The 24,170-nt window shown below is 45.5% G+C and overlaps 2 protein-coding genes and 1 pseudogene across 2 annotated transcripts; all 3 read right to left on the bottom strand.

Annotated features, from left to right (window-relative positions):
- Positions 1–6,686: 6,686 nt before the first annotated feature.
- Positions 6,687–7,613, bottom strand: LOC128045633 (UDP-glucuronosyltransferase 1A3-like). The gene has a single exon (XM_052638088.1). The coding sequence runs from the start codon at positions 7,611–7,613 to the stop codon at positions 6,687–6,689; it is 927 nt and encodes a 308-aa protein (XP_052494048.1).
- A 3,498-nt stretch (positions 7,614–11,111) lies between these two features.
- On the bottom strand, positions 11,112–12,107 carry LOC128045632 (UDP-glucuronosyltransferase 1A3-like). Its single transcript, XM_052638087.1, has one exon. The coding sequence runs from the start codon at positions 12,105–12,107 to the stop codon at positions 11,112–11,114; it is 996 nt and encodes a 331-aa protein (XP_052494047.1).
- Positions 12,108–15,851: 3,744 nt separating this feature from the next.
- LOC128045631 (UDP-glucuronosyltransferase 1A3-like) lies at positions 15,852–16,776 on the bottom strand (annotated as a pseudogene).
- Between the last annotated feature and the right edge of the window lie 7,394 nt (positions 16,777–24,170).

Below are 24,170 nucleotides of genomic sequence, written 5' to 3'. Positions count from 1 at the left end.
GCATGATTTCACTTATATACAAAAAATAAAAGGCAAAGCAAATGAACAAAAACAGACTCATAGAGAACAAACAGGTAGTTGACCAAAAGCAGGAGAGTGAGGGAAGGAGAGAGAAGGCTGAGGGGGACTAAAATACAAACTTTCAGCTGCAAAATAAATGTCACAGGTATGAAAGGAGTGTGAGAAATACAGTCAATAGTTATGTAATACATTTCTATGATGAATATCACAGCTGGATTATTGTGGTGATTATTTTGAAGTGGATCAAAGTACTGAAACACTAAGTTGCATAACAGGAGGAAACACAGTGCTGCAGGCCAACCATGCTACAAAAGCAAGCAAGCTCATAGAAAGAGAAACCAGATTTGTGGCTACAGCGGCAGGAGACGCGGGGAGGGGGATGGCATGCAGACAGTCTCAGGGTACAAACGTGGAGCTATACGAGAAATAAACATAGGGATGTAATTAACAACATTCAGTATCAGTCCAGTCGCTCAGTCGTGTCCGACTCTTTGCAACCCCATGAACCGCAGCACACCAGGCCTCCCTATCCATCACCAACTCCCGGAGTCTACCCAAACCCACGTCCATTGAGTCGGTGATGCCATCCAACCATTTCATCCTCTGTCGTCCCCTTCTCCTCCTGCCTTCAATCTTTCCCAGAATCAGGGTCTTTTCCAATGAGTCAGCTGTTCTCATCAGGTGGCCAAAGTATTAGTTTCAGCTTCAACATCAGTACTTCCAATGAACACCCAGGACTGATCTCCTTTAGAATAGACTGGTTGGATCTCCTTGCAGTCCAAGGGACTCTCAAGAGTCTTCTCCAACACCACAGTTCAAAAGCATCAGTTCTTCGGCGCTCAGCTTTCTTTATAGTCCAACTCTCCCATCCATATGTAATTTCTGGAAAAACCATAGCCTTGACTAGATGGACCTTTGTTGACAAAGTAATGTCTCTGCTTTCTAATATGCTGTCTAGGTTGGTCATAACTTTCCTTCCTAGGAGTAAGCGTCTTTTAATTTCATGACTACAATCACCATCTGCAGTGATTTTGGAACCCCCCCTCCCTCAAAAATAAAGTGAGCCACTGTTTCCCCTGTTTCCCCATCCGTTTGCCATGAAGTGATAGGGGGATGCCATGATCTTAGTTTTCTGAATGTTGAGCACAGGAGTGGTGGCTGCAACGGCGCAGGAGCAACTGCAAGGAGCTACCCTGAATCCAAGGTCAGGAAAGCAGCTGCGCTTTGCTGGAGAAGCCATGAAGAGATACCCCAAGTCCAAGGTAAGAGAAACTCAAGTAAGACTGTAGACGCTGAGAGAGGGCATCAGAGGGCAGACAGACTGAAACCACAATCACACACAACTAGCCAATCGGATCACATGGACCACAGCCTTGTCTGACTCAATGAAACTAAGCCATGCCATATGGGGCCACCCAAGATGGACAGGTCACGGTGGAGAGGTCTGACAGAATGTGGTCCACTGGAGAAGGGAATGGCAAACCACTTCGGTATTCTTGCCTTGAGAACCCCATGAACAATAAGAAAAGGCAAAAAGATAGGACACTGAAAGATGAACTCCCCAGGTTGGTAGGTGCCCAATACATTACTGGAGATCAGTGGAGAAATAACTCCAGAAAACATTAACAACATTAACCCCTTTAATTTTGTGTCTATGTGAGCTAATGGGTGATCACTAAATTTGTTTTAGTAAATGCCTCATGATCTAGGTAAGTCAAATCATTCTGCTGTCCACCGTAAGCTTCTACAGGAAAGTGACAAGCGAAATTGTGAGTTGTTCAGTCATGTCTGACTCTTTGCAACCCCATGGACTGTAGCTTGCCAGGCTTCTTTGTGCATGGAATTCGCCAGGCAAGAATACTGGAGTGGGTAGCCATTTCCTTCTCCAAGGCATTTTCCCGACCCACGGAGGGAACTCGGGTCTCCTGAACGGCAGGAGGAGTCTTTACCATCTGAACCTCCAGGGAAGCCTGTCAACTATATCTCAATAAAACTGAAAGAAACAAAAACAAACAAGTATCTGAAAATTTTGTATATTGAGTATATGTTTAAAGGTTAGTATTTTTATATATTTGAGTCAGTAAAACATATAATTAAAATTAATTTTAACCCTCTTTTTGCTTTTTTTAATATATCTACTAAAAAGCTTTCAGTTACATATGGGACTTGCATGAGATTTCTATTGGACTATTCTGTACTAGACTATAAAGCAACCTATTAACATTTTTTAAAGTAGTAACTCCACAAGAAACATTCTCCGATTATAATTCAAAATAATTGCAAAAGCTAACAAAAAGATGGTTGCAACAAATGTTAACAATATGAGAGTTAGGAAACAATCTCATTTTTAAAAACCTCACTGACTTAAAAAAGAAATCAAAAACATGCATTTAAGTTAAAAAAAAGAAAATGAAAGACATTTATACCAAAATCTAAGGAATGGGGAGAATGTTTTATCTATGACCTTCAGTTCTTCATTATTAAGAAAACATAAAGGAACTTAATGCTTACATAAGAAATTAGAAAAACAGCTATAAAGTAAAACAGAGGAAACAAGATGATATCATCAACAAAAACAATAGGCTGCAATTAATGTAATAGAAAACAAAAATAGTAAAAAGAATGAGCAAATCCAAAAGTGCTTTCTTTGAGGGGACCCATAAAATATTTCAACCCATCATAAAACTAATGAAGGAGAAGGAACAAAAATATTACAAATTTTATTTTTCCTATTGTGAAAAATTTTCCATAAACATTTAAAGGAGTCACATCTAAGGATAAAACATACCAAATAAATAAGACTGATGAAATCTCAAAGTAAAATCAATTTAGTTGGAACAAAAATGGTAAGACTGTGATTATCATGTATAACATTTGAGAATTTCAGGGTAAGTAATCTTTCATTTGGCAGAAACATACCTAAATGCCTCCAAATGACACAACTTTTCCTGCTGAGCATATTTTAAGTAATGATAATAGACAATATTTGAGTGCTCACAGTGACAATATTAAGGTCAGAATGGTTAACTCTGGGCTTCCCTTTTGTGGCTCAGCTGGTAAAGAATCCGCCTGCAATGCAGGAGACAATCCCTGGGTTGGGAAGATCCCCTGGAGAAGGGAACAGCTACCCACTCACCAGTACTCTGGCCTGGAGAATCCCATGGACTCTACAGGCCACGGGGTCAGAAAGAGTCGGACATGACTGAGCGACTTTCACTTTCTTCATGGTTAACTCACCCAGTCAAGGTCATTCAGCTAGGAAAATGGGAGTGAAGATTTGAACCAATGCAGTTAATTCTAGAAAATACACTTACATAGAAAAACTAAAAAGAGCACCACCTCCTCACATTCTAGCTCCCTCTCTTGTTCATCCAAGACCCAAAGCAAGACTGTGCCTGTCCATTCTCTTGGGCTCCACCTACCTCTCTGTTAACCGTGTTCTCTGGCACTGGACTGAACTCTGAGGAGTCACCTCTGCCCCAGTCCCCACCCAGAACCGCTGCTGCATGTGACCTTATCTGGGAACTCTTCAAACTCTTTCCCCCCATCATGGGTGAACACGGAGCACATCCAGGGAAACATATAACATCAAGAGAACAGCCTTCTCCCAGCAGGGAGGGGATGGTGGCTCCCTGGTTTGGTCCTGTTCCACACTGGACACCTCATGCACTGCTCAGGAAAGAGTCTGTCCGAACAGCTGCCTGATATGGAAACTTCTGGAAGAATCCTTAAGGACAACCGCAGAAGGGCTGCTTGAGAAATCTTTCTCTGCCTATGGAATAGAACTTCCTGTTATCTAAATCATCAATGGGCAAGGCAGCTCTTTGTAATGACAGTGGGGTTCAGAGGACGCCAGGCTCCATGGCCCGCTTCACTTTGGACAGGAGGGACGACCCCATGCCTCGTGTTGGGACTGAAGTGCGCATTATTCTGGATCCTTAGTATATCTTATAGTTCATGTTAAGGACTTCCCAGATGGTGCGGTGGCAAAGAATTCTCCTACAAATGCAGGAGACACAAGAGACAAGGACTCAGTTCCTAATTTGGGTGTTGGAAGATCCCCTGGAGTAGGAAATGTAACTCACTCCGTTTTCTTGCCTGGAATAGCCCATAGACAGAGGAGCCTACACAAAACTATGCAAGAAAAGTCTTAATCATCAGATAACCACAAAGCTGTGGTCACTCACCTAGAGCAAAACATCTTGCACTGTGAAGTCAAGCAGGCCTTAGGAAGAATCACTGTAAACAAAGCTATTGGAGGTGATGGAATTCCAGCCGAGCTATTGCAAATCCTAAAACTGATGCCTTGAAGTGCTGCACTCAATGCACCAGCAAATTTGGAAAACTCAGCAAGGGCCACGGGACTGGAAAAGGTCAGTTTACACTCCAACCTCAAAGAAAGACAATGCCAAAGAATGTTCAAACTCCTGGACAAATGTGCTCATTTCACATGTGATCAGGGTAATGCTCAATATCCTTCAACCTAGGCTTGAACAGTATATGAATCAAAAACTCCCAGATGTACAAGCTGGATTTAGAAAAGGCAGAGAAACCAGATCAAATCACCAACATCCACTGGATCATAGAAAAAGCAAGGGAATTTCGGAAAAAAAACGACTTCTGCTACATGACTACTCTAAAGCCGTTGACTGTGTGGATAAGAACAAATTGTGGAAAATTCTTAAAGAGATGGGAATACCAGACCACGTTACCTGCCTTCTGAGAAACCTGTATGCAGGCCTAGAAGCAACACTTAGAACTGGACAAGGATCAACAAACTAGTTCAAACTTGGGAAATGATTATGTCGAATCTGTATATTGTCATCCTCCTTACTTAATTTATATGCAGAGCACATCAGCGCCACACAGCTTGAATCACAGCTGAAAGCAAGATTGCCCAGAGAAAAATGGACAACCTCAAATATCCAGATGACACCACTCTCATGGCAGAAAATGAAGAAGAATGAAAGCACTTAATGAGGGTGAAAGAGGAGAGAGAAAAAGGAGGCTTAAAACTCAGCATTCAAAAATTAAGATCATGGTATCCAGTGCCATTACTTCATGGCAAATAGGTGGGGAAAAAGAGGAAACACTGGCAGATTTTATTTCCTTTGGCTCCGAAATCACCGCAGATCTGACGTGCCATTCAACTATAGCTACAAAATTAAAAGACGCTTACTCCTTAGAAGAAAAGCTATCACAAAACTAGACAGCATATTAAAAAGCAGAGACATCACTTTGCCAACAAAAGTAGATATAGCCAAAGCTACAGTTTTTCCAGCAGCCATGTACGGACATGAATGTTGGACCATAAAGAAGGCTGAGCACCAAACAATTGATACATTCAAATTGTGGTGCTGGAGAAGACTCCATAGAGTCCCCTGGACAGCAGGGAAATCAAACCAGTCAATCCTAAGAGAAATCAACCCTGAATATTCACTGGAAAGACTGATGCTAAAACTGAAGCTCCAATACTTTGGCCACCTGATGAGAAGAACTGACTCATTGGAAAAGGACCTGATGCTGGGAAAGACTGAGGGCAGGAGGAAGACAGAGGATGAGATGGTTGAATGGCATCACTGACTCCATGGACGTGAGTTTGAGCAAACTCCAAGAGATAGTGAAGGACAGGGAAGCTTGGTGTGCCACAGTCCATGGGGCCACAAACAATTGGACACAACTTGGCAAATGAACAACAACAACAATAATTCAGGGTTAATATAAGCAGACACTGAAAGTAAGAGGAAAGCCATGACTCACACCATAGACAAGCAGGGTTGGTGACTGGGCTGCGGTAGGCGTCGTGATGTGCTCAGTCCCTTCCTATTTGACTCAGTTCTCAGCATCCCTGTCACCACCTTCACTGTGCTGGTGGCTCACTTTGACCTTCTCCCCAGCCCCCACCACTAGCCTTTGAGGACCTCAGTGGCCCATGCTGAGGACCTATCTCACATGCCATTCAACTCTGTACATCCCCCCATTTTACCCCAGGCCCCAGCTTCTGGTCAGCACAGCTCCATCTCAAGAAACCTGGGCTCAATTGTTCCTTTCTCTGATCACAGAGAGCCCGACTTCCATCTCCGGTCTTCTCTCCCTTCCACTCTATTTATTCAACCTCTCTGAAACTTCTGCTTCCTTTTGGGGTTGAGCTCTCCAGTGACCACACCCAATACATTTCCACGACAAAACCTCAATGAAGTATCAGGGCAATAAATGCAGTTTGCCAGTTCTTTCCTCCTCCAATTGAACACCCTCAAGCAAAAAACCCATGATGGATGCATTCACAGCTCAAGTTCCTCGCTCCTACTAGATTCAGAAAACAGCATGACCGTTACAACAGATGCTGTTGGAAAGGGCAATCATGGTCAAATCACCCCATTTCTTGTCAAACCTAATACGGACCTTCACCCCTGCCTCTCATTTGTCTCAAAGTCCATCACAAACCTACACTACCCTTCTCGAGCACTTTAATAATGGATCTCACCACCGACTGTTCAAAGGAGAATGAGAGGTAGAAATCGGAGAAAGATCAGTAGATAAGTAAGCATGTGGAAGTAAGCTGTTCTTTTTAAATATGTTCCACTTGGGAATTCCCTGATGGTCTAGTGATTGGAACTGTCCATTTCGCAAGAGTCTTAGGTTGCAGTGAGGTGAAAAATTTTTTTTTAATTTTTTAATTCAAAGATTGTGCTCCACTGGGAGCACTGATTGAACAAAGCAGTACACACCTGAGATAACGGTTTCCTGTTGGCACAGTTGATGCCCCCAATGAACACCATGTTGGGCATGATCGGCCGCGGGTAGTCCATCACAAAGTCTCCTCTGAACAGCCACACGGATCCAGAGGCAAGAATCTCCCCCAGCGACACCTCTCTCTGAAGAAGCTCAGAGGCCATTCGTGCATAAGGAGTGAAAGTAACCTGGCAAATGTACTTCAGGGCCAGGGGGTAGAGCATGTTCTTGACCCTTTGGAAGAATGTCATGCGGTCTGGATTCATTGTTAACAACCGAGGAACATAAGAAAAAGGGTTTGGGCATGCTGTTCCCTCAACATCAAAGTCACATGGAATTTGCCTCAAAAAAAACACAGCAGGAATGGACAGGTACTTAGCCAGCACTGCCCCACAGGGGTGAACAGGGTCTGTTAAAACCACATCAAAGGAACTGGCATTCAGGTGCCTGATAAGATCCTTGTTATACAGCAGCCCCTCACAAGACCTTTCAAAGAGCAAAGACGCGTTTTTCAAAGATGCCATAGTTTTCAAAAACATCGTTACCCAATGTACTTTTTCAAAGAGCAGATGTACATGAGTCTTCATGAGGGAATCCAGTTTCTCCTGTGTGTAGGGAATACCATAGGTTTTCGTGGTGAAAAAGTCCTCTGCCTTGATGTGCATATTCACCTCCGGAGCAACGACCACTGCCTGGTGACCTCTGGCGTGGAGCTCCCGCACGGCCTCCCGCATGCTGAGCCAGTGGCTGCCCTCCATGGGGACCACCAGCACCTTCCCAGCCTCAGCCCATCGCCCGACACACACACAGAGCAGGAGTCCAGCCAGCACCTGCCGCCGAAGCTGCAGTGCCAGAGCCATCTCTGCACAAACCAGAAGTTACAGTCTCTGGTGGGGATGTGCCACCTATATTTGTTCCCATATCTTTATCTTATCATCAAGTCACTTAAGCAAAATGGCATGTCATTGGAAGGCAGCATGCCCGCCTTATATTAATCATTACAGGATAAGTCCATGCCTGGGTTTCATCACCTCTGATTTCACCCAGGAAACAGTTAACCCCTTATCTTGGAACAGCTCTCTGACCAGCTGCTTCCTCTAGGGAGCATTCTAGTTCATTCTCTTGTTCTTCATCTGATTGCCAAAGCAAGACTGTGCCTGTCCATTCCCTTGGTCACCTCCTACCTTTCTGCCAACCATGTTCTCTGGGGCTTGACTCAACACTTAGGAGTCACCTCTGCCCCAGTCCCCATCCAGAACAGCTGCTGCATGTGACCTTCTCTGAGAACTCTTCAAACTCTTTCCCCTCATCATGGGTGAATACCAAGCACATCCAGGGAAACATATAACATCAAGAGAACAGCCTTCTCTCAGCAGGGAGGGGATGGTGGCTCTCTGGTTTGGTCCTGTTCCACACTGAACACCTCTTGCACTCCCCAGAGAGAGTCTGTCTGAACAGCTGCCCGATATGGAAACATCTGGAAGGATCCTTGAGGACAACCACAGAAGGGCTGCTTGAGAATTCTTTATCTGCCTCGTGGAATAAAACTTCCTGTTATCTAAATCATCAGTGGGCAAGGCAGCTCTTTGTAATGACAGTGGGGTTCAGAGGACGCCAGGCTCCACGGCTGCTTCACTTTGGACAGGAGGGTCAGCCCCCCGCCTCCGTGCAGGCTTTCTGAATCCTCCTCTGATGCAGACCCCACTAGGCTTCCACTGCTCTGTGTAGGGACTGAAGTGCACATTATTCTGGATCTTTATTACATCTATAGATTATGTTAAGGACTTCCCAGATGGTGCAGTGCTAAAGAATTCTCCTACGAATGCTCAATCCCTAGGTTGGATGTCGGAAGATCCCTTGGAGTAGGAAATGGTAACTCACTCAGTTTTCTCCCTGGTATAGCTCATAGACAGAGGAGCCTACACAAAACTATTCAAGAAAGTCTATATCATCAGATAACCACAAAGGTGTGGTCACTCAGCGAGAGCAAAACATCTTGCACTGTGAAGTCAGGCAGGGCTTAGAAGAATCACTGTAAACAAAGCTACTGGAGGTGATGGAATTCCAGCTGAGCTATTGCAAATCCTAAAATTGATGCTGCCAAAGTGCTACACCTAATACACCAGCAAACGTGGAAAACTCAGCAAGGGCCACAGGATTGGAAAAGGTCAGTTTACACTCCAAACTCAAAGAAAGACAATGCCAAAGAATGTTCAAACTACTGGACAACTTTGCTCATTTCACATGTTAGCAAGGCAATACTCAAAATCCTTCAAACAATAGGTGAATCAAAAACTTCCAGATGTACAAGCTGGATTTAGAAAAGGCAGAGAAACCAGAGATCAATTACCGACATCCACTGCATCATAGAAAAAGCAAGGGAATTCCAGAAAAAAAATCTCCTTCTGCTTCATGACTATTTGAAAGCCTTTGATTGTGCGGATCACAACAAACTGTGGGAAATTCTTAAAGAGGTGGGAATACCAGACCACGTTACCTGCCTCCTGAGAAACCTGTATGTGGGTCTAGAAGCAACAGTTAGAACTGAACATGGAACAACAAACTAGTTCAAAATTGGGAAATGATTATGTCAAAGCTGTAGATTGTCATCCTTCTTATTTAATTTATATACAGAGTACATCATTTGAAAAGCCACACAGCTTGAATCACAAGCTGGAATCAAGATTGCCAGGGGAAATATCAACAACCTCAGATATGCAGATGATATCACTCTCATGGCAGAAAATGAAGAAGAATGAAAGAGTCTCTTAATGAGAGTGAAAGAGGAGAGTGAAAAAGCAGGCTTAAAACTCAGCATTCAAAAATTAAGATCATGGCAAATAGATGGGGGGAAAGTGGAAACACTGGCAGATTTTATTTCCTTGGGCTCCAAAATCACTGCAGATGGTGAATGTAGCCACAAAATTAAAAGACACTTGCTCCTTGGAAGAAAAGCTATGACAAAACTAGAGTGTATATTAAAAAGCAGAGACATCACTTTGCCAACAAAAGTTGATATAGTCAAACCTATGGTTTTTCCAGCAGCCATATTGGATGTGAATGTTGGACCATAAAGATAGCTGAGCACTGAAGAACTGATGCTTTTCAAATTGTGGTGCTGGAGAAGACTCCATAGAGTCCCCTGGACAGCAGGGAAATCAAACCAGTCAATCCTAAGAGAAATCAACCCTGAATATTCACTGGAAAGACTGATGCTAAAACTGAAGCTCCAATACTTTGGCCACCTGATGAGAAGAACTGACTCATTGGAAAAGGACCTGATGCTGGGAAAGACTGAGGGCAGGAGGAAGACAGAGGATGAGATGGTTCAATGGCATCACTGACTCCATGGACATGAGTTTGAGCAAGCTCCAGGAGATAGTGAAGGACAGGGAAGCTTGGTGTGCCACAGTCCATGGGGCCACAAACAGTTGGACACAACTTGGCAAATGAACAACAACAACAATAATTCAGGGTTAATAGGATCAGACTCTGAAAGTATGAGGAAAGCCGTAGCTCGCACCATAGAAATGCAGGGCTGGTGACTGGGCTGCGGTAGGCATGGGGATGCGCTCAGTCCCTTCCTCTTTGACTCAGTTCTCAGCATCACTGTCGCCACCTTCACTGTGCTCGTGGCTCACTTTGACCTCCTCTCCAGCCCCCACCACTAGCCTTTGAGGACCTCAGTGGCCCATGCTGAAGACCTATCTGACATGCCATTCAACTCTGTACATCCCCCCATTTTACCCCAGGCCCCAGCTTCTGGTCAGCACAGCTCCATCTCAAGAAACCTGGGCTCAATTGTTCCTCTCTCTGATCACAGAAAGCCCGACTTCCATCTCCGGTCTTCTCTCCCTTCCACTCTATTTATTCAACCTCTCTGAAACTTCTGCTTCCTTTTGGGGTTGAGCTCTCCAGTGACCACACCCAATACCTTTCCAAGACAATACCTCAATGAAGTATCAGGGCAATAAATGCAGTTTGCCAGTTCTTTCCTCCTCCAATTGAACACCCTCAAGCAAAAAACCCATGATGGATGCATTCACAGCTCAAGTTCTTGGCTCCTACTAGATTCAGAAAACTGCACAACCATTACAACAGATGCTGTTGGAAAGGGCAATCATGGTCAAATCACTCCATTCCTTGTCAAACCTACTATGTACCTTCACCCCTGCCTCTCATTTGTCTCAAAGTCCATCACAAACCTACACTCCTGGAGCACTTTAATTATGGATCTCGCCAAAGAGTGTGTGAAGGAGATGAGAGGTAGAAATCTTTAGAAAGATCAGTAAATAAGTAAGCATGTGAAAGTAGGCTGTTGTTTTAAAATATGTTCCACTTGGGAATTCCCTGTTGGTCTAGTGATTGGAACCGTCCATTTCACTGCAAGGGCCTAATTTGCAGTGTGGTGTAAAAGTTTTTAAAATATCTTTAATTAAAAGAATTTGTTCCACTTGGAACACTGACTGAATAAAAGCCGCAGTACACACCTGAGATAACAGTTTCCTGTTGGCACAGTTGATGCCCCCAATGAACACCATGTTGGGCATGATCGGCCGTGGGTAGTCCATCACAAAGTCTCCTCTGAACAGCCACACGGATCCGGAGGCAAGAATCTCCCCCAGCGACACCTCTCTCTGAAGAAGCTCAGAGGCCATTCGCGCATAAGGAGTAAAGGTAATCTGGCAAATGTACTTCAGGGCCAGAGGGTAGAGCATGTTCTTGACCCTTTGGAAGAATGTCATGCGGTCTGGATTTTTTGTTAATAACCTAGGAATGTATGAGAAAGGGTTTGGGCATGCTGTGCCCTCAACATCTAAGTCACAGGGAATAAAACGCAAAAAAAACACAGCAGGAATGGACAGGTACTTAGCCAGCACTGCCCCGCAGGGGTGAACAGGGTCCGTTAAAACCACATCAAAGGAACTGGCATTCAGGTCTCTGATCAGGTCCTTGTTATGCAATAGTGCTTCACAAGATCTTGCAAAGAGCAAAGACACATTTTTCAAAGTTGCCATAGCTTCCCAAAACATTGTAAGAAAATGTACTCTTTGGAAAAACACATGAATATGAGTCCTCACGATGGAATCAAACACATCCTGTGTGTAGGGAACGGCGTAGGCTTTCACAGTGAAAAAGTCCTCTGCCTTGATGTGCATGTTCACCTCCGGAGCAACGACCACTGCTTGGTGACCTCTGGCGTGGAGGTCCCGCACGGCCTCCCGCATGCTGAGCCAGTGGCTGCCCTCCATGGGGACCACCAGCACCTTCCCAGCCTCGGCCCATTGCCCGACACACACACAGAGCAGGAGTCCAGCCAACACCTGCCGCCGAAGCTGCAGTCCCAGGGCCATCTCTGCACAAACCAGAAGTTAGAGTCTCTGGTGGGGCTGTGCCACCTATATTTGTTACCTTATCTTTGTTTTATCATCAAGTTACTTAAGCAAAATGGCATGTCATTGGAAGGCAGTGTGCCCGCCTTACATTAATCATTACAGGATAAGTCCATGCCTGGGTTTCATCACCTGTGATTTCACCCAGGGAATGGTTACCCCACTCCCGTTATCTTGGAAAAACTCTTCTGACCTGCTGCTTCCTCTGGGGAGCATTCTAGTTCACTCTCTTCTTTTTCATCCAAGATTCAAAGCAAGGCTTTGCCTGTCCATTCCCTTTGTCGCCTCCTACCTCTCTGCTAACCATGTTCTCTGGAGCTGGACTGAACTCTGAGGCGTCACCTCTGCCCCAGTCCCCACCCAGAACCGCTGCTGCATGTGACCTTATCTGAGAACTCTTCAAACTCTTTCCCCCCATCATGGGTGAACACGGAGCACATCCAGGGAAACATATAACATCAAGAGAACAGCCTTCTCTCAGCAGGGAGGGGATGGTGGCTCTCTGGTTTCTTCCTGTTACACACTGAACACCTCATGCACTGCTCAGGAGAGAGTCTGTCTGAACAGCTGCCCGATATGGAAACATCTGGAAGGATCCTTGAGGACAACCGCAGAAGGGCTGCTTAGAATTCTTTCTCTGCCTCATGGAATAGAACTCCCTGTTATCTAAATCATCAATGGGCAAGGCAGCTCTTTGTAATGACAGTGGGGTTCAGAGGATGCCAGACTCCAGGGCTGCTTCACTTTGGACAGGAGGGACGACCCCATGCCTCCGTGCAAGCTCTCTGAATCCTCTTCTGATGCGGACCGCATAGACTTCCACTGATCTGTGTGGGGACTGAAGAGCGCATTATTCTGGATCTTTATTACATCTATAGTTCATGTTCAAGACTTCCCAGATGGTGCAGTGGTAAGGAATTCTCCTACAAATGCAGGAGACACAAGAGACAGGGATTCAATCCCTAGGTTGGGTGTCTAAAGATCCCTTGGAGTGGGAAATGGTAACCTACTCTAGTTTTCTGGCCCTGGAACAGTCCATGCACAGAGGAACCTACACAAAACTATACAAAAAGAAGGTCTTAATCACCAGATAACCACAAAATTGTGGTCATTCATCTATAGCCAAACATCTTGCAGTGTGAAGTCAAACAGGCCTTAGAAGAATCACTCTAAACAAAGCTATTGGAAGTGATGGAATTCCAGGTGAGCTATTGCAAATCCTAAAACTGATGCTGCTAAAGTGCTGCACTTAATACACCAGCAAATTTGGAAAACTCAGCAAGGGCCACAGGACTGGAAAAGTTCAGTTTACATTCCAATCTCAAAGAAAGACAATGCCAAAGAATCTTCAAACTACTGGACAACTGTGCTCATTTTACATGTTGCTGCTGCTGCTAAGTCACTTCAGTCATGTCCAACTCTGTGTGACCCCATAGACAGTAGCCCATCAGGCTCCCCCATCCCTGGGATTCTCCAGGCAAGAGTACTGGAGTGGGGTGCCATTATTTCACATGTTAGCAAGGCAATACTCAAAATCCTTCAAGCAATATGTGAATCAAAAACTTCCAGATGTACAGCTGAATTTAGAAAAGGCAGAGGAACCAGAGATCACATGGCCAACATCTACTGGATCATAGAAAAAGCAAGTGAATTCCAGAAGAAATCTGCTTCTGCTTCATGACTACTTGAAAGCCTTTGATTGTGTGGATCACAATTAATTGTGGAAAACTCTTAAAGAGAGGGGAATACCAGACCACTTTACCTGCCTCCTGAGAAACCTGTAAGCAGGTCTAGAAGCAACACTTAGAACTGGACATGGAACAACAAACTAGTTCAAAATTGGAAATGATTATGTCAAAGCTGTATATTGTCATCCTCCTTACCTAATTTATATGCAGAACACATCATGTGAAATGCCACACAGGATGAATCACAAGCTGGAATCAAGATTGCCAGGGGAAATATCAACAACCTCAGACATGCAGATGACACCACTCTCATGGCAGAAAATGAAGAAGAATGAAAGAGTCTCTTAATGAGGGTGAAAGAGGAGAGTGAAAAAGCAGGCTTAAAACTCAGCACTCAAAAATTAAGATCATGGTATCCAGTGAGATTACTTCGTGGCAAATAGATGGGGGAAACGGGAAACACTGGCAGATTTTATTTCCCTGGGCTCCAAAATCACTGCGGATGGTGACTGTAGCCACAAAATTAAAACATGCTTGCCCCTTGGAAGAAAAACTCCCACAAAACTAGACAGTGTATTAAAAAGCAGAGATATCACTTTGTCAACAAATGTTGATATAAACAAAACTATGGTTTTTCCAGTAGTTGTATATGGATGTGAATGTTGGACCATAAGGAAGGTTGAGCACTGAAGAACTGATGCTTTTCAAACTGAGGTGCTGGAGAAGAGACCAGAGAGTCCCCTGGACAGCAAGGAAATGAAACAAGTCGATCTTAAAAGAAATCAACCCTGAATATTCACTGGAAAGACTGATGCTAAAACTGAAGCTCCAATATTTTGGCCACCTGATGAGAAGAACTGACTCATTGGAAAAGACCCTGATGCTGGAAAAGATTGAGGGCAGGAGAAGGGGACGACAGAGGATGAGATGCCTGAATGGCATCACTGACTCCATGGACATGAGTTTGAGCAAGCTCCAGGAGATAGTGAAGGACAGGGAAGCTTGGTGTGCCACAGTCCATGGGGCCACAAACAGTTGGACACAACTTGGCAACTCAACAACAGCAACAATTCAGGGTTCATATAAGCAGACTCTGTAACTATGAGGAAAGCCATGGCTTGCACCATAGAAACGCAGGGCTGGTGACTGGGCTGTGGTAGGCGTGGGGATGCACTCAGTCCCTTCCTCTTTGACTCAGTTCTCAGCATCACTGTCGCCACCTTCACTGTGCTCGTGGCTCAGTTTGACCTCCTCTCCAGCCCCCACCACTAGCCTTTGAGGACCTCAGTGGCCCATGCTGAAGACCTATCTGACATGCCATTCAACTCTGTACCTCCCCCCATTTTACCCCAGGCCCCAGCTTCTGGTCAGCACAGCTCCATCTCAAGAAACTTGGCTCAATTATTCCTCTCTCTGATCACAGAAACCCCGACTTTCATCTGCGGTTTTCTCTCCCTTCCACTCTATTTATTCAACCTCTCTGAAACTTCTGCTTCCTTTTGGGGTTGAGGTCTCCAGTGACCACCCCTAATACCTTTCCAAGCCAAAACCTTGATGAAGTATCAAGGCAATATGCAATTTGCCAGTTCTTTCCTCCTCCAATTGAACACCCTCAAGCAAAAAACCCATGATGGGTGGATTCACAGCTCAAGTTCTTGGCTTCTACTAGAATCAGAAAACTGCACAACCATTACAACAGAGGTTGTATGAAAGGGCAACCATGGTCGAACCACCCCATTCCTTCTCAGACCTAACATGGCCCTTCACCCCTGCCTCTCATTCCTCTCACAGTCCATCAGAAACTTACAGGTCACTCCTGGAGCACTTTAACAATGTATCACACCAAACACTGTTCAAAAGAGAACGCAAGGCAGCAACCTTTAGAAAGAGGAGTAGATTAGCAAGCATGTGGAACTAGGTTGTCTTTTAAAAATATGTTCCACTTGGGAATTCCGTCTGTCCAGTGGTTGAAACTCATCATTTCACTGAAGAATGAAATGAAAAATGAAAACATTTTTTAAATTGTTTTAATTAAAAGAATGTGTTCCACTGGGAGCACTGATTGAACAAAAGCAGCAGTACACACCTGAGATAACGGTTTCCTGTTGGCACAGCTGATGCCCCCAATGAACACCATGCTGGGCATGATCGGCCGTGGGTAGTCCATCACAAAGTCTCTTCTGAACAGCCACACGGATCCAGAGGCAAGAATCTCCCCCAGCGACACCTCTCTCTGAAGAAGCTCAGAGGCCATATGTGCATAAGGAGTGAAAGCAACCTGGCAAATGTGCTTCAGGTGCAGAGGGTAGAACATGTCCTTGACCCTTTGGAAGAACGTCATGTGGTCTGAATTCCTTGTTAATAACCGAGGAACATAAGAAAAAGGGTTCGGGCATGCTGTGCCCTCAACATCTGAGTCACAGGGAAGAAATCGCAAAAAAAACACAGCAGGAATGGACAGATACTTAGCCAGCACTGCCCCGCAGGGGTTAAAAGGATCTGTTAGAACCACATCAAAGGAACTGGCATTCAGGTCTCTGATCAAGTCCTTGTTATACAAGAGTGCCTCACAAGACCTTTCATACAGAAAAGAAAAATTTTTCGAAGTTGCCATAGCTTCCCAAAACATTGTAAGAAAATGTACTCTTTGGAAAAACACATGAATATGAGTCCTCATGATGGAATCAAACTCATCCTGTGTGTAGGGAACAGCGTAGACTTTCACAGTAAAAAAGTCCTCTGCCTTGATGTGCAGGTTCACCTCCGGAGTAACAACCACTGCTTGGTGACCCCTGGCATGGAGCTCCCACACGGCTTCCCGCATGCTGAGCCAGTGGCTGCGATGGGGACAACCAGCACCTTCCAAGCCTCAGCCCGACGCACACACAGAGCAAGAGTCCAGTCAGCACCTGCTGCTGCCGAAGCTGCAGTCCCAGGGCCATCTCTGCACAAATCAGAATGTACTCCATCTCTGGTGAGGCTGTGCCACCTATATTTGTTCCCTTGTCTTATCTTATCATCAAGTCACTTAAGCAAACTTGCATGTTATTGGAAGGCAGCGTGCCCTTCGAACATTGCTTATTACAGGATAAGACTACGCCTGTTTCATCACCTCTGATTTCACCCAGGGAAAGATCACACCCCCTTACTTTGGAAAATCTCCTCTGACTCTGCTGCTCCCCCTGGGGAACATTCTAGTTCACACTCTTGTTCTTCATCCAAGACCCGAGGCAAGGCTGTGCCTGCCCATTCCCTTGAGCACCTCCTACCTCTCTGCTATCTGTGTTCTCTGGAGCTGGACTGAATGCTGAGGAGTCACCTCTGCCCCAATCCCCACCCAGAACCTCTGCTGAATGTGACCTTATCTAAGAACTCTTTAAACTCTTTCACCCCAATTCATAGGTGAACACAGAGCTAATCCAGGGAAATGTATTACATTGCTAGGGCTGCTTTCTCAGCAGGGAGGGGATGGTGGCTCTCTGGTTTGTTCCAGTTCCACACTGGACACCTCTTGCACTGCTCAGGAGAGAGTGTGTTGGAGCAGCTGCCTGATATGGAAACATCTGGAAGGATCCTTGAGGACAACAGCAGAAGGGCTGCATGAGAATCCTTTGTCACCTCATGGAATAGAACTTCCTGTTATCTATATCATCAGTGGGCAAGGCAGCCCTTTGTAATGACAGTGGGGTTCAGAGGGCGCCAGGTCCCAGACCTTGCTCACCCTGGACAGGAGGAAGCTGGCCCCATGCTTCCATGCAGGTTCTCTGAATCCTCTTCTGATGCAGAAGGTACCTGTCCTCCACTACTCTGGTTAGGGACTGAAGTGAATTAATCTGGACCTTTATTATATCTTATAGTTTATGTTCAGATTTTTCTCCAAGGTCAGTTACAGACCAAATCCTGAAAAGGACAGATTCCTCAGAACAGAGTAGCTCCAGAATTTGTGAGACCCTTCTGACATGGGGCCTATGCAATGACTGTGTCTCAGATCCATGAGGTGACCCTACTACAGAGACTGATGGCCACGTGTGCTCAACAGAATGTGACCTCTCCATGTCTAATCTGCCCTGGGGAAGACGGCAGGACTTTCTGGGCTGCCCAGCTTTCTCACTGAGCACCCTCTTCTGCATCCAGGGCTTCTGCCATAACGACATCCTGCCATGATCCACATGTCCGGCCAGGCTGACGTTTTCCTTTGGGAGAAAGGTTTCCCTCATTCGGGATCCACGTTGACCACAGATTTCATCATGGGGCAAATGCATGCAGGCCAGTGTGCCTCCTGTATCACACAGGCTGCCGCCGTGCTGGGGTCGTTGCTTTAACCATCCTTGGAGGCTGCGGTCCAAGATCCCGGATCTCCAACAGCAACATCTCAGCTCTTTTCCCGGATTCTTTCTGTCCCAGCCATATTCCTGCATGTTTTCCCCAAGGCTCACTTTCTCACCTCCACTCCCAGCTTAAATCCTATCATATCTGTCAAGCAGATTCCAGGGCACTTGTCAGCAAAACCAGAGCCAGGCACCAACTCCATGGGGAATAGCCAAGGTCATCACTATGCCAGCCGCCAGGAGTGGAAGTCCAAACACATCTCCCCACTGCATCTTGGTACCTGAATCACCAGGAAGAGCACAGTCAAGCACCAGAAGGAAGAACACTTTCCTTACACAGAGAACGATTAGCCCCAACAGTGGGCATTGGTACCCACAATCAGCCAGTCTCCCCTGATGGCCGACACAGAGCAATTTGCCTACGTGCATCCCTCTTATGCCCAGTAGAAAGACCCTGCCCCCTCCCTGAGGAGGACCGTGTAACAGGAGGGTTGGCCGAGTTCCATAACATGCGTGCACTTCAAAGACAGAAGAGCAGTCACTGAGCCTGAAACAGGGAAATACACTCTCACACAAGGTGATAAGCCTAGCACAGGCTGGGTGGCTCCTATGGAGGAAGAGTTCCAAGCCCAAGGCCCATTCTTATGCTGCCAAGTGAGGGCCAAAACACTACATGCATGGGAGTTCCCTGGTGGTCCAGTGGCTAAGAATCTGCCTTCTAATGCAAAGGACATGGGTTCAATCCCTGGTTGAGAAACTAACATCCATGTACCATGGGGCAACCAACCTTGTGTGCCACAGCGAAGATCCTGCCTGCCACAGCTAAGACCTGATACAGCCAAAATAAATAAATAAATAAATTCAATACACATTTTATTGCATATTTATAAATAATTTAATAAAATAACTTATAAATAAATAAAACTGCTTCCATGAGACTGCCTTGCCCACACCAAGTTTTATGATTTTTTACACGAAGGCAAGCCACAGTTGGTGCTTTGATGGGCCCCACCTTCCCCTGAACAGAGGTATGAATAAGCAAGAAGTGTCCTTGACAGTAAAGAACTCTACACCATGGGAATCTCATGAAACTTGCAAGAGCAGGTAGCAAGGGACTGAAAACGGAGAGGGCTGTGTTCACCTCAAAGTGCCTGGAACAGGGTGACTTGGAACAACAAAAATGCGTTGCCTCCCACTCTGGTAGCAGAGTCAAAGGACATGCGCTCATCTTCTCCTGTGACAACTCCAAAATTGCAACTCGCTGCTGAACAACCATCGACAGGAGAATGTTGGACCCCACCAAAAAAAGATACCCCACGTCCAAGGGCAAATGAGAAGCCACAGTGAGATGTAGGAGGGGCGAAATCGCATTTAGAATCAAACCCCATACCTGCCAGAGATGCTCAGTGGACTCAAACAAAACCTTGTGTGCTATAGGATGCGGAGACCCCCAGGGACAGAGCCAGACCTGCCTTTGAGTGTTTGAGTATCTCGTGCAGAGGCACAAGCCAGCAGCGGCCTGCCATGAGGACAGGGGCTCTGGCTGCAGCAGACCTGGGTCACCCAGAGTGTAGCATCAGCCCTCTTGGAGGAAGTTGCCATTAGCCCCACCATAGAGCCACCGAGCAGACAACCCACAAGCTGCAGAACAATGATATCAAACAAATGCTCGCACTGTTGAGAAAGCTCTAGGACCCACAACAGAATTCCCAACCTGGGGATCTGGCAAAGGCACTGAGAATTCCAGGGAATTTGACTTTGGAGGCCAGTGGGAGACTGAGCCAGACTTGCCTATGAGTCTCCAGGAGTGTCCGGTGGAGGCGTGGGTGGACAGTTTGGCCTCAGGCCAAACAATAGTGAGGGAACACAACCCCACCCTTCAACAGATATTGATTAAAGATTTACTGAGCTTAGCCCTGCCCATCAGAACAAGACCCAGTTTCCCCCATCAGTCTCTCCCATTAGGAAGCTTCCATAAGTCTCATCCTTATTCATCAGAGGGCAGACAGAATGAAAACCTCATTCACAGAAAACTAACCAAACTGATCACATGGACCACAGCCTGTCTCACTCAATGAAACTGTGAGCCATGCCGTCTAGGGCCACCCAAGATGGACAGGTCATGGTAGAGAGATCTGACAGAATGTGGTCCACTGGAGAAGGGAATGACAAACCACTTCACTATTCTTGCCTTCAGAACCCCATGAACAGTATGAAAAGGCAAAAAGATAGGACACCGAAAGATGAACTCCCCACGTCTGTAGGTGCCCAATATGCTACTAGAGATCAGAGGAGAAATAACTCCAGAAAAATGAAGAGATGGAGCCAAAGCGAAACAACACCCAGCTGTGGATGTGACTAGTGATGGAAGCAAAGCTCAATGCTGAAAATAGCAACATTGCATAGGAACCTGGAATGTTAAGTCCATGAATTAAGATAAATTGGAAGTGGTCAAACAGGAAATGGCAGGAGTGAACATCAACACTTTAGCAATCAGCGAACTCAAATGGACTGGAATGGGTGAAATTAACTCAGATGACCATTATATCTACTATTGTTGGCAAGAATCCCTTAGAAGAAATGGAGTAGCCCTCATAATCAACAAAAGTCTGAAATGCAGCACTTTGATGAAATCTCAAAAACAACAAAATTCTGTTCATTTCCAAGGCAAACTATTCAATATCACAGTAATCCAAGTCTATACCCCGACCAGTAATGCTGAAGAAGCTGAAGTTGAATGGTTCTGTGATGACCTACAACACCTTCTATAGCTAATACCAAAAATAGATGTCCTTTTCATTATAGGGGACTGGAATGCAGAAGTAGGAAGTCAAGAGATACCTGGAGTAACCGGCAAGTTTGGCCTTGGAGTACAACATAAGCGAGGGAAAGGCTAACAGAGTTTTGCCAATAGAACGCACTGGTCATAGCAAACACCCTCTTCCAACAACACAAGAGAAGACTCCACACATGGACATCACCAGCTGGCCAACACTGAAATCAGATTGATCATACTCTTGGCAGCCAAAGATGGAGAAGCTCTATACAGTCAGGAAAAACAAGACCAGGAGCTGACTGTGGCTCAGATCATGAACTCCTTGCTGCCAAATTCAGACTGAAACTGAAGACAAAGAGAGATAAGAAAGCCTTCTTCATGATGACTGCAAAGAAATAGAGGAAAACAACAGAATGGGAAAGACTAGAGATCTCTTCAAGAAAATTAGAGATAACAAGGGAACACTTCATGCAAAGATGGGCACAATAAAGGACAGAAATGGGTACGGACCTAACAGCAGCAGAATATATTAAGAAGAGGTGGCAACATAAACAGAACTATACAAAAAGGATCTTCATGACCCAGATAACCACAGTGATGTGATCACTCACCCAGAGCAAGACAGTATGGAGTCCAAAGTCAAGTGGGCCTTAGGAAGCATCACTACAAACAAAGCTAGTGGAGATGATGGAATTCCAGCTGAGCTATTTCAAATCCTAAAATTGATGCTGTTAAAATGCTGCACTCAATATGCCAGCAAATTTGGAAAACTCAGCAGTGGCCACAGGACTGGGAAAGGTCAGTTTTCAATCCAATCCCTAAGAAAGGAAATGCCAAATAACCCTCAAACTACCACACTATTGCACTCATCTCACACACTAGCAAAGTAATGCTCAAAATTCTCGAAGCCAGGCTTTAACAATATGCCAACTGAGAACTTCCAGATGTTCAAGCTGGATTTAGAAAAGTCAGAGGAACCAGAGATTAAATTGCCAACATCTGTTGGATCATCAAAAAAGCAGGAGAGTTCCAGAAAAACATGTATTTCTGCTTTATTGACTATGCCAAAGCCTTTGACTGTGTGGATCACAACAAACTGTGGGAAATTCTCAAAGAAATGGGAATACCAGACCTGACCTGCCTCCTGAGAAACCTGTATGCAGGTCAAGAAGCAACTGTTAGAACTGGACGTGGAACAATGGACTGGTTCCAAATAGGGAAAGGAGTATGTCAAGGCTATATATTGTCACCATGCTTATTTAACTTATATGCAGAGTACATCATGAGAAACATTGGGCTGGAAGAAGCACAAGCTGGAATCAAGATTGCCGGGAGAAATACAAATAGCCTCAGGTTTGTAGATAACACCACCCTTACAGCAGAAACCAAAGAGGAACTAAAGAGCCTCTTGATGAAAATGAAAGAGGAGAGTGAAAAAGTTGGCTTAAAACTCATCCTTCAAAAAACTAAGATCATGACATCCAGTCCCATCACTTCATGGCAAATAGATGGAGAAACAGTGGAAACAGTGGCTGACTTTATTTTCTTGGGTTCCAAAATCACTGCAGATGGTGACTGCATCTATGAAATTAAAAGATTCTTGCTCCTTGGAAGGAAGGCCATGACCAACCTAGACAGCATATTAAAAAGCAGAGACATTACTTTGCCGACAAAGGTCCATCTAGTCAAAGCTATGTTTCTTTGAGTAGTCATGTACGGATGTGAGAGCTGGACAATAAAGAAAGCTGAGCACCAAAGAACTGATGCTTTTGAACTGTGGTGTTGGAAAAGACTCTTGAGTCCCTTGGACATTAAGAAGATCCAACCAGTCCATCCTAAAGGAAATCAGTCCTGAATATTCATTGGAAGGACTGATGCTGAAGTTGAAGCTCCAATACTTTGGCCACCTGATGTGAAGAACTGATTCATTGAAAAAGACCCTGATGCTGGGAAAGATTGAAGACAGGAGGAGAAGGGGATGGCAGAGAATGAGATGGTTGGATGGCATCACTAACTCGATGGACATGAGTTTGAGCGAGCTCTGGGAGTTGGTGATGGACAGTGAAGCCTGGTATGCTGCAGTTCTTGGGGTCAGAAAGAGTCGGACATGACTGAATGACTGAGCTGAACTGATTCTGGAGGTGGTTGCACTCAGTCATGTCTGACTCTTTTCGACCCCATGAACTGTAGCCTCCAGGCTCCTCTGTCCATGAGATTTCCCAGGCAAGGATACTGGAGAGGGCTGTCCTTTCTGACTCCAGAGGCTCTTCCTCTGGAGGGATCAAACCCATGTCTCCTGTGGCTCCTGCATTGCAGGCAGATTCTTTACCTGCTGAGCCATCGAGGCGGCCCCACATTCTGAAGGGCACAGTCCAAATCAAGGTGCCACAGGGCCACCCTCCGTCCGAAGGCTCTAAAGGGGAACCTCTCCTTGCCTCTTCCGACTTCGCTGTCCGCCTGCAACTTTGGTCCTCCGTAGATTGGAGATGCATCACTCTGTGCCCTTCTTCCCCCTGCGTGTCTTTACACTGTCTTCCTTCTGGGCATGCCTGTTTCTGTGACTGAGTCTCTTTTTATAAAGACACCAGTTGCATTGAGCACTTTCCTGGTGGCTCAGAGGTAAAGAATCTGCCTGCCAAGGCAGGAGACCTGGGTTCAATCGCTGAGCTGGGGAGATTCCCCTGGCGGACGAAATGGCAACTCACTCCAGTATTCCTGCCTGGAGCATTCCATGGACAGAGGAGCCTGGGGGACTTCAGTCCATGGAGTCAAAACTGAGTCAGACACAACTTAGTGACTCAACAATAACAGCAAGTCATAGCTCAGTTAACTTGACTATCTCTGTCAAGACACAGTATCTAAATACACTTACATGCAGAGCTGTTGAGTGTTAGAATCATCTTTTTTTTTTTTTTTTTTTTTTTGCTATGCTGGAATTATTTTTGGATTGTAGCACACCAGACTCCTCTATCCATGGGATTTCCCAGGCAAGAATACTGGAGTGGGTTCCATTTCCTTCTCCAGGGGATCTTCCTGACCCAAGGGTAAAAACTTATGCATTTATTTATTTTTGGCTGTCCTGTGTCTTAGTTGCTACGTGCAGGCTTTCTCTAGTTGTGGTGGGCGGGGCCTCCACCTCACTGTGGCGCATGGGCCTCTCGTCGTGATGGCGTCTCTCGTCGGGAGCAGGAGCTCTAGGCTCACGGGCTTCAGCTGTTGCAGCACATGGGGT

Source organism: Budorcas taxicolor, chromosome 3 (assembly GCF_023091745.1).
Source record: "Budorcas taxicolor isolate Tak-1 chromosome 3, Takin1.1, whole genome shotgun sequence".
NCBI lineage: Eukaryota > Metazoa > Chordata > Mammalia > Artiodactyla > Bovidae > Budorcas > Budorcas taxicolor.
The sequence above is the reverse complement of the archived record's forward strand: the minus strand, read 5'-3'. Positions and strand labels throughout refer to the sequence as shown.

Bases quoted from the DNA above. Each gene is read 5' to 3' on its own strand.
- LOC128045632 (XM_052638087.1), bottom strand. From the start codon at position 12,107: ATGGCCCTGGGACTGCAGCTTCGGCGGCAGGTGTTGGCTGGACTCCTG.
- LOC128045633 (XM_052638088.1), bottom strand. From the start codon at position 7,613: ATGGCTCTGGCACTGCAGCTTCGGCGGCAGGTGCTGGCTGGACTCCTG.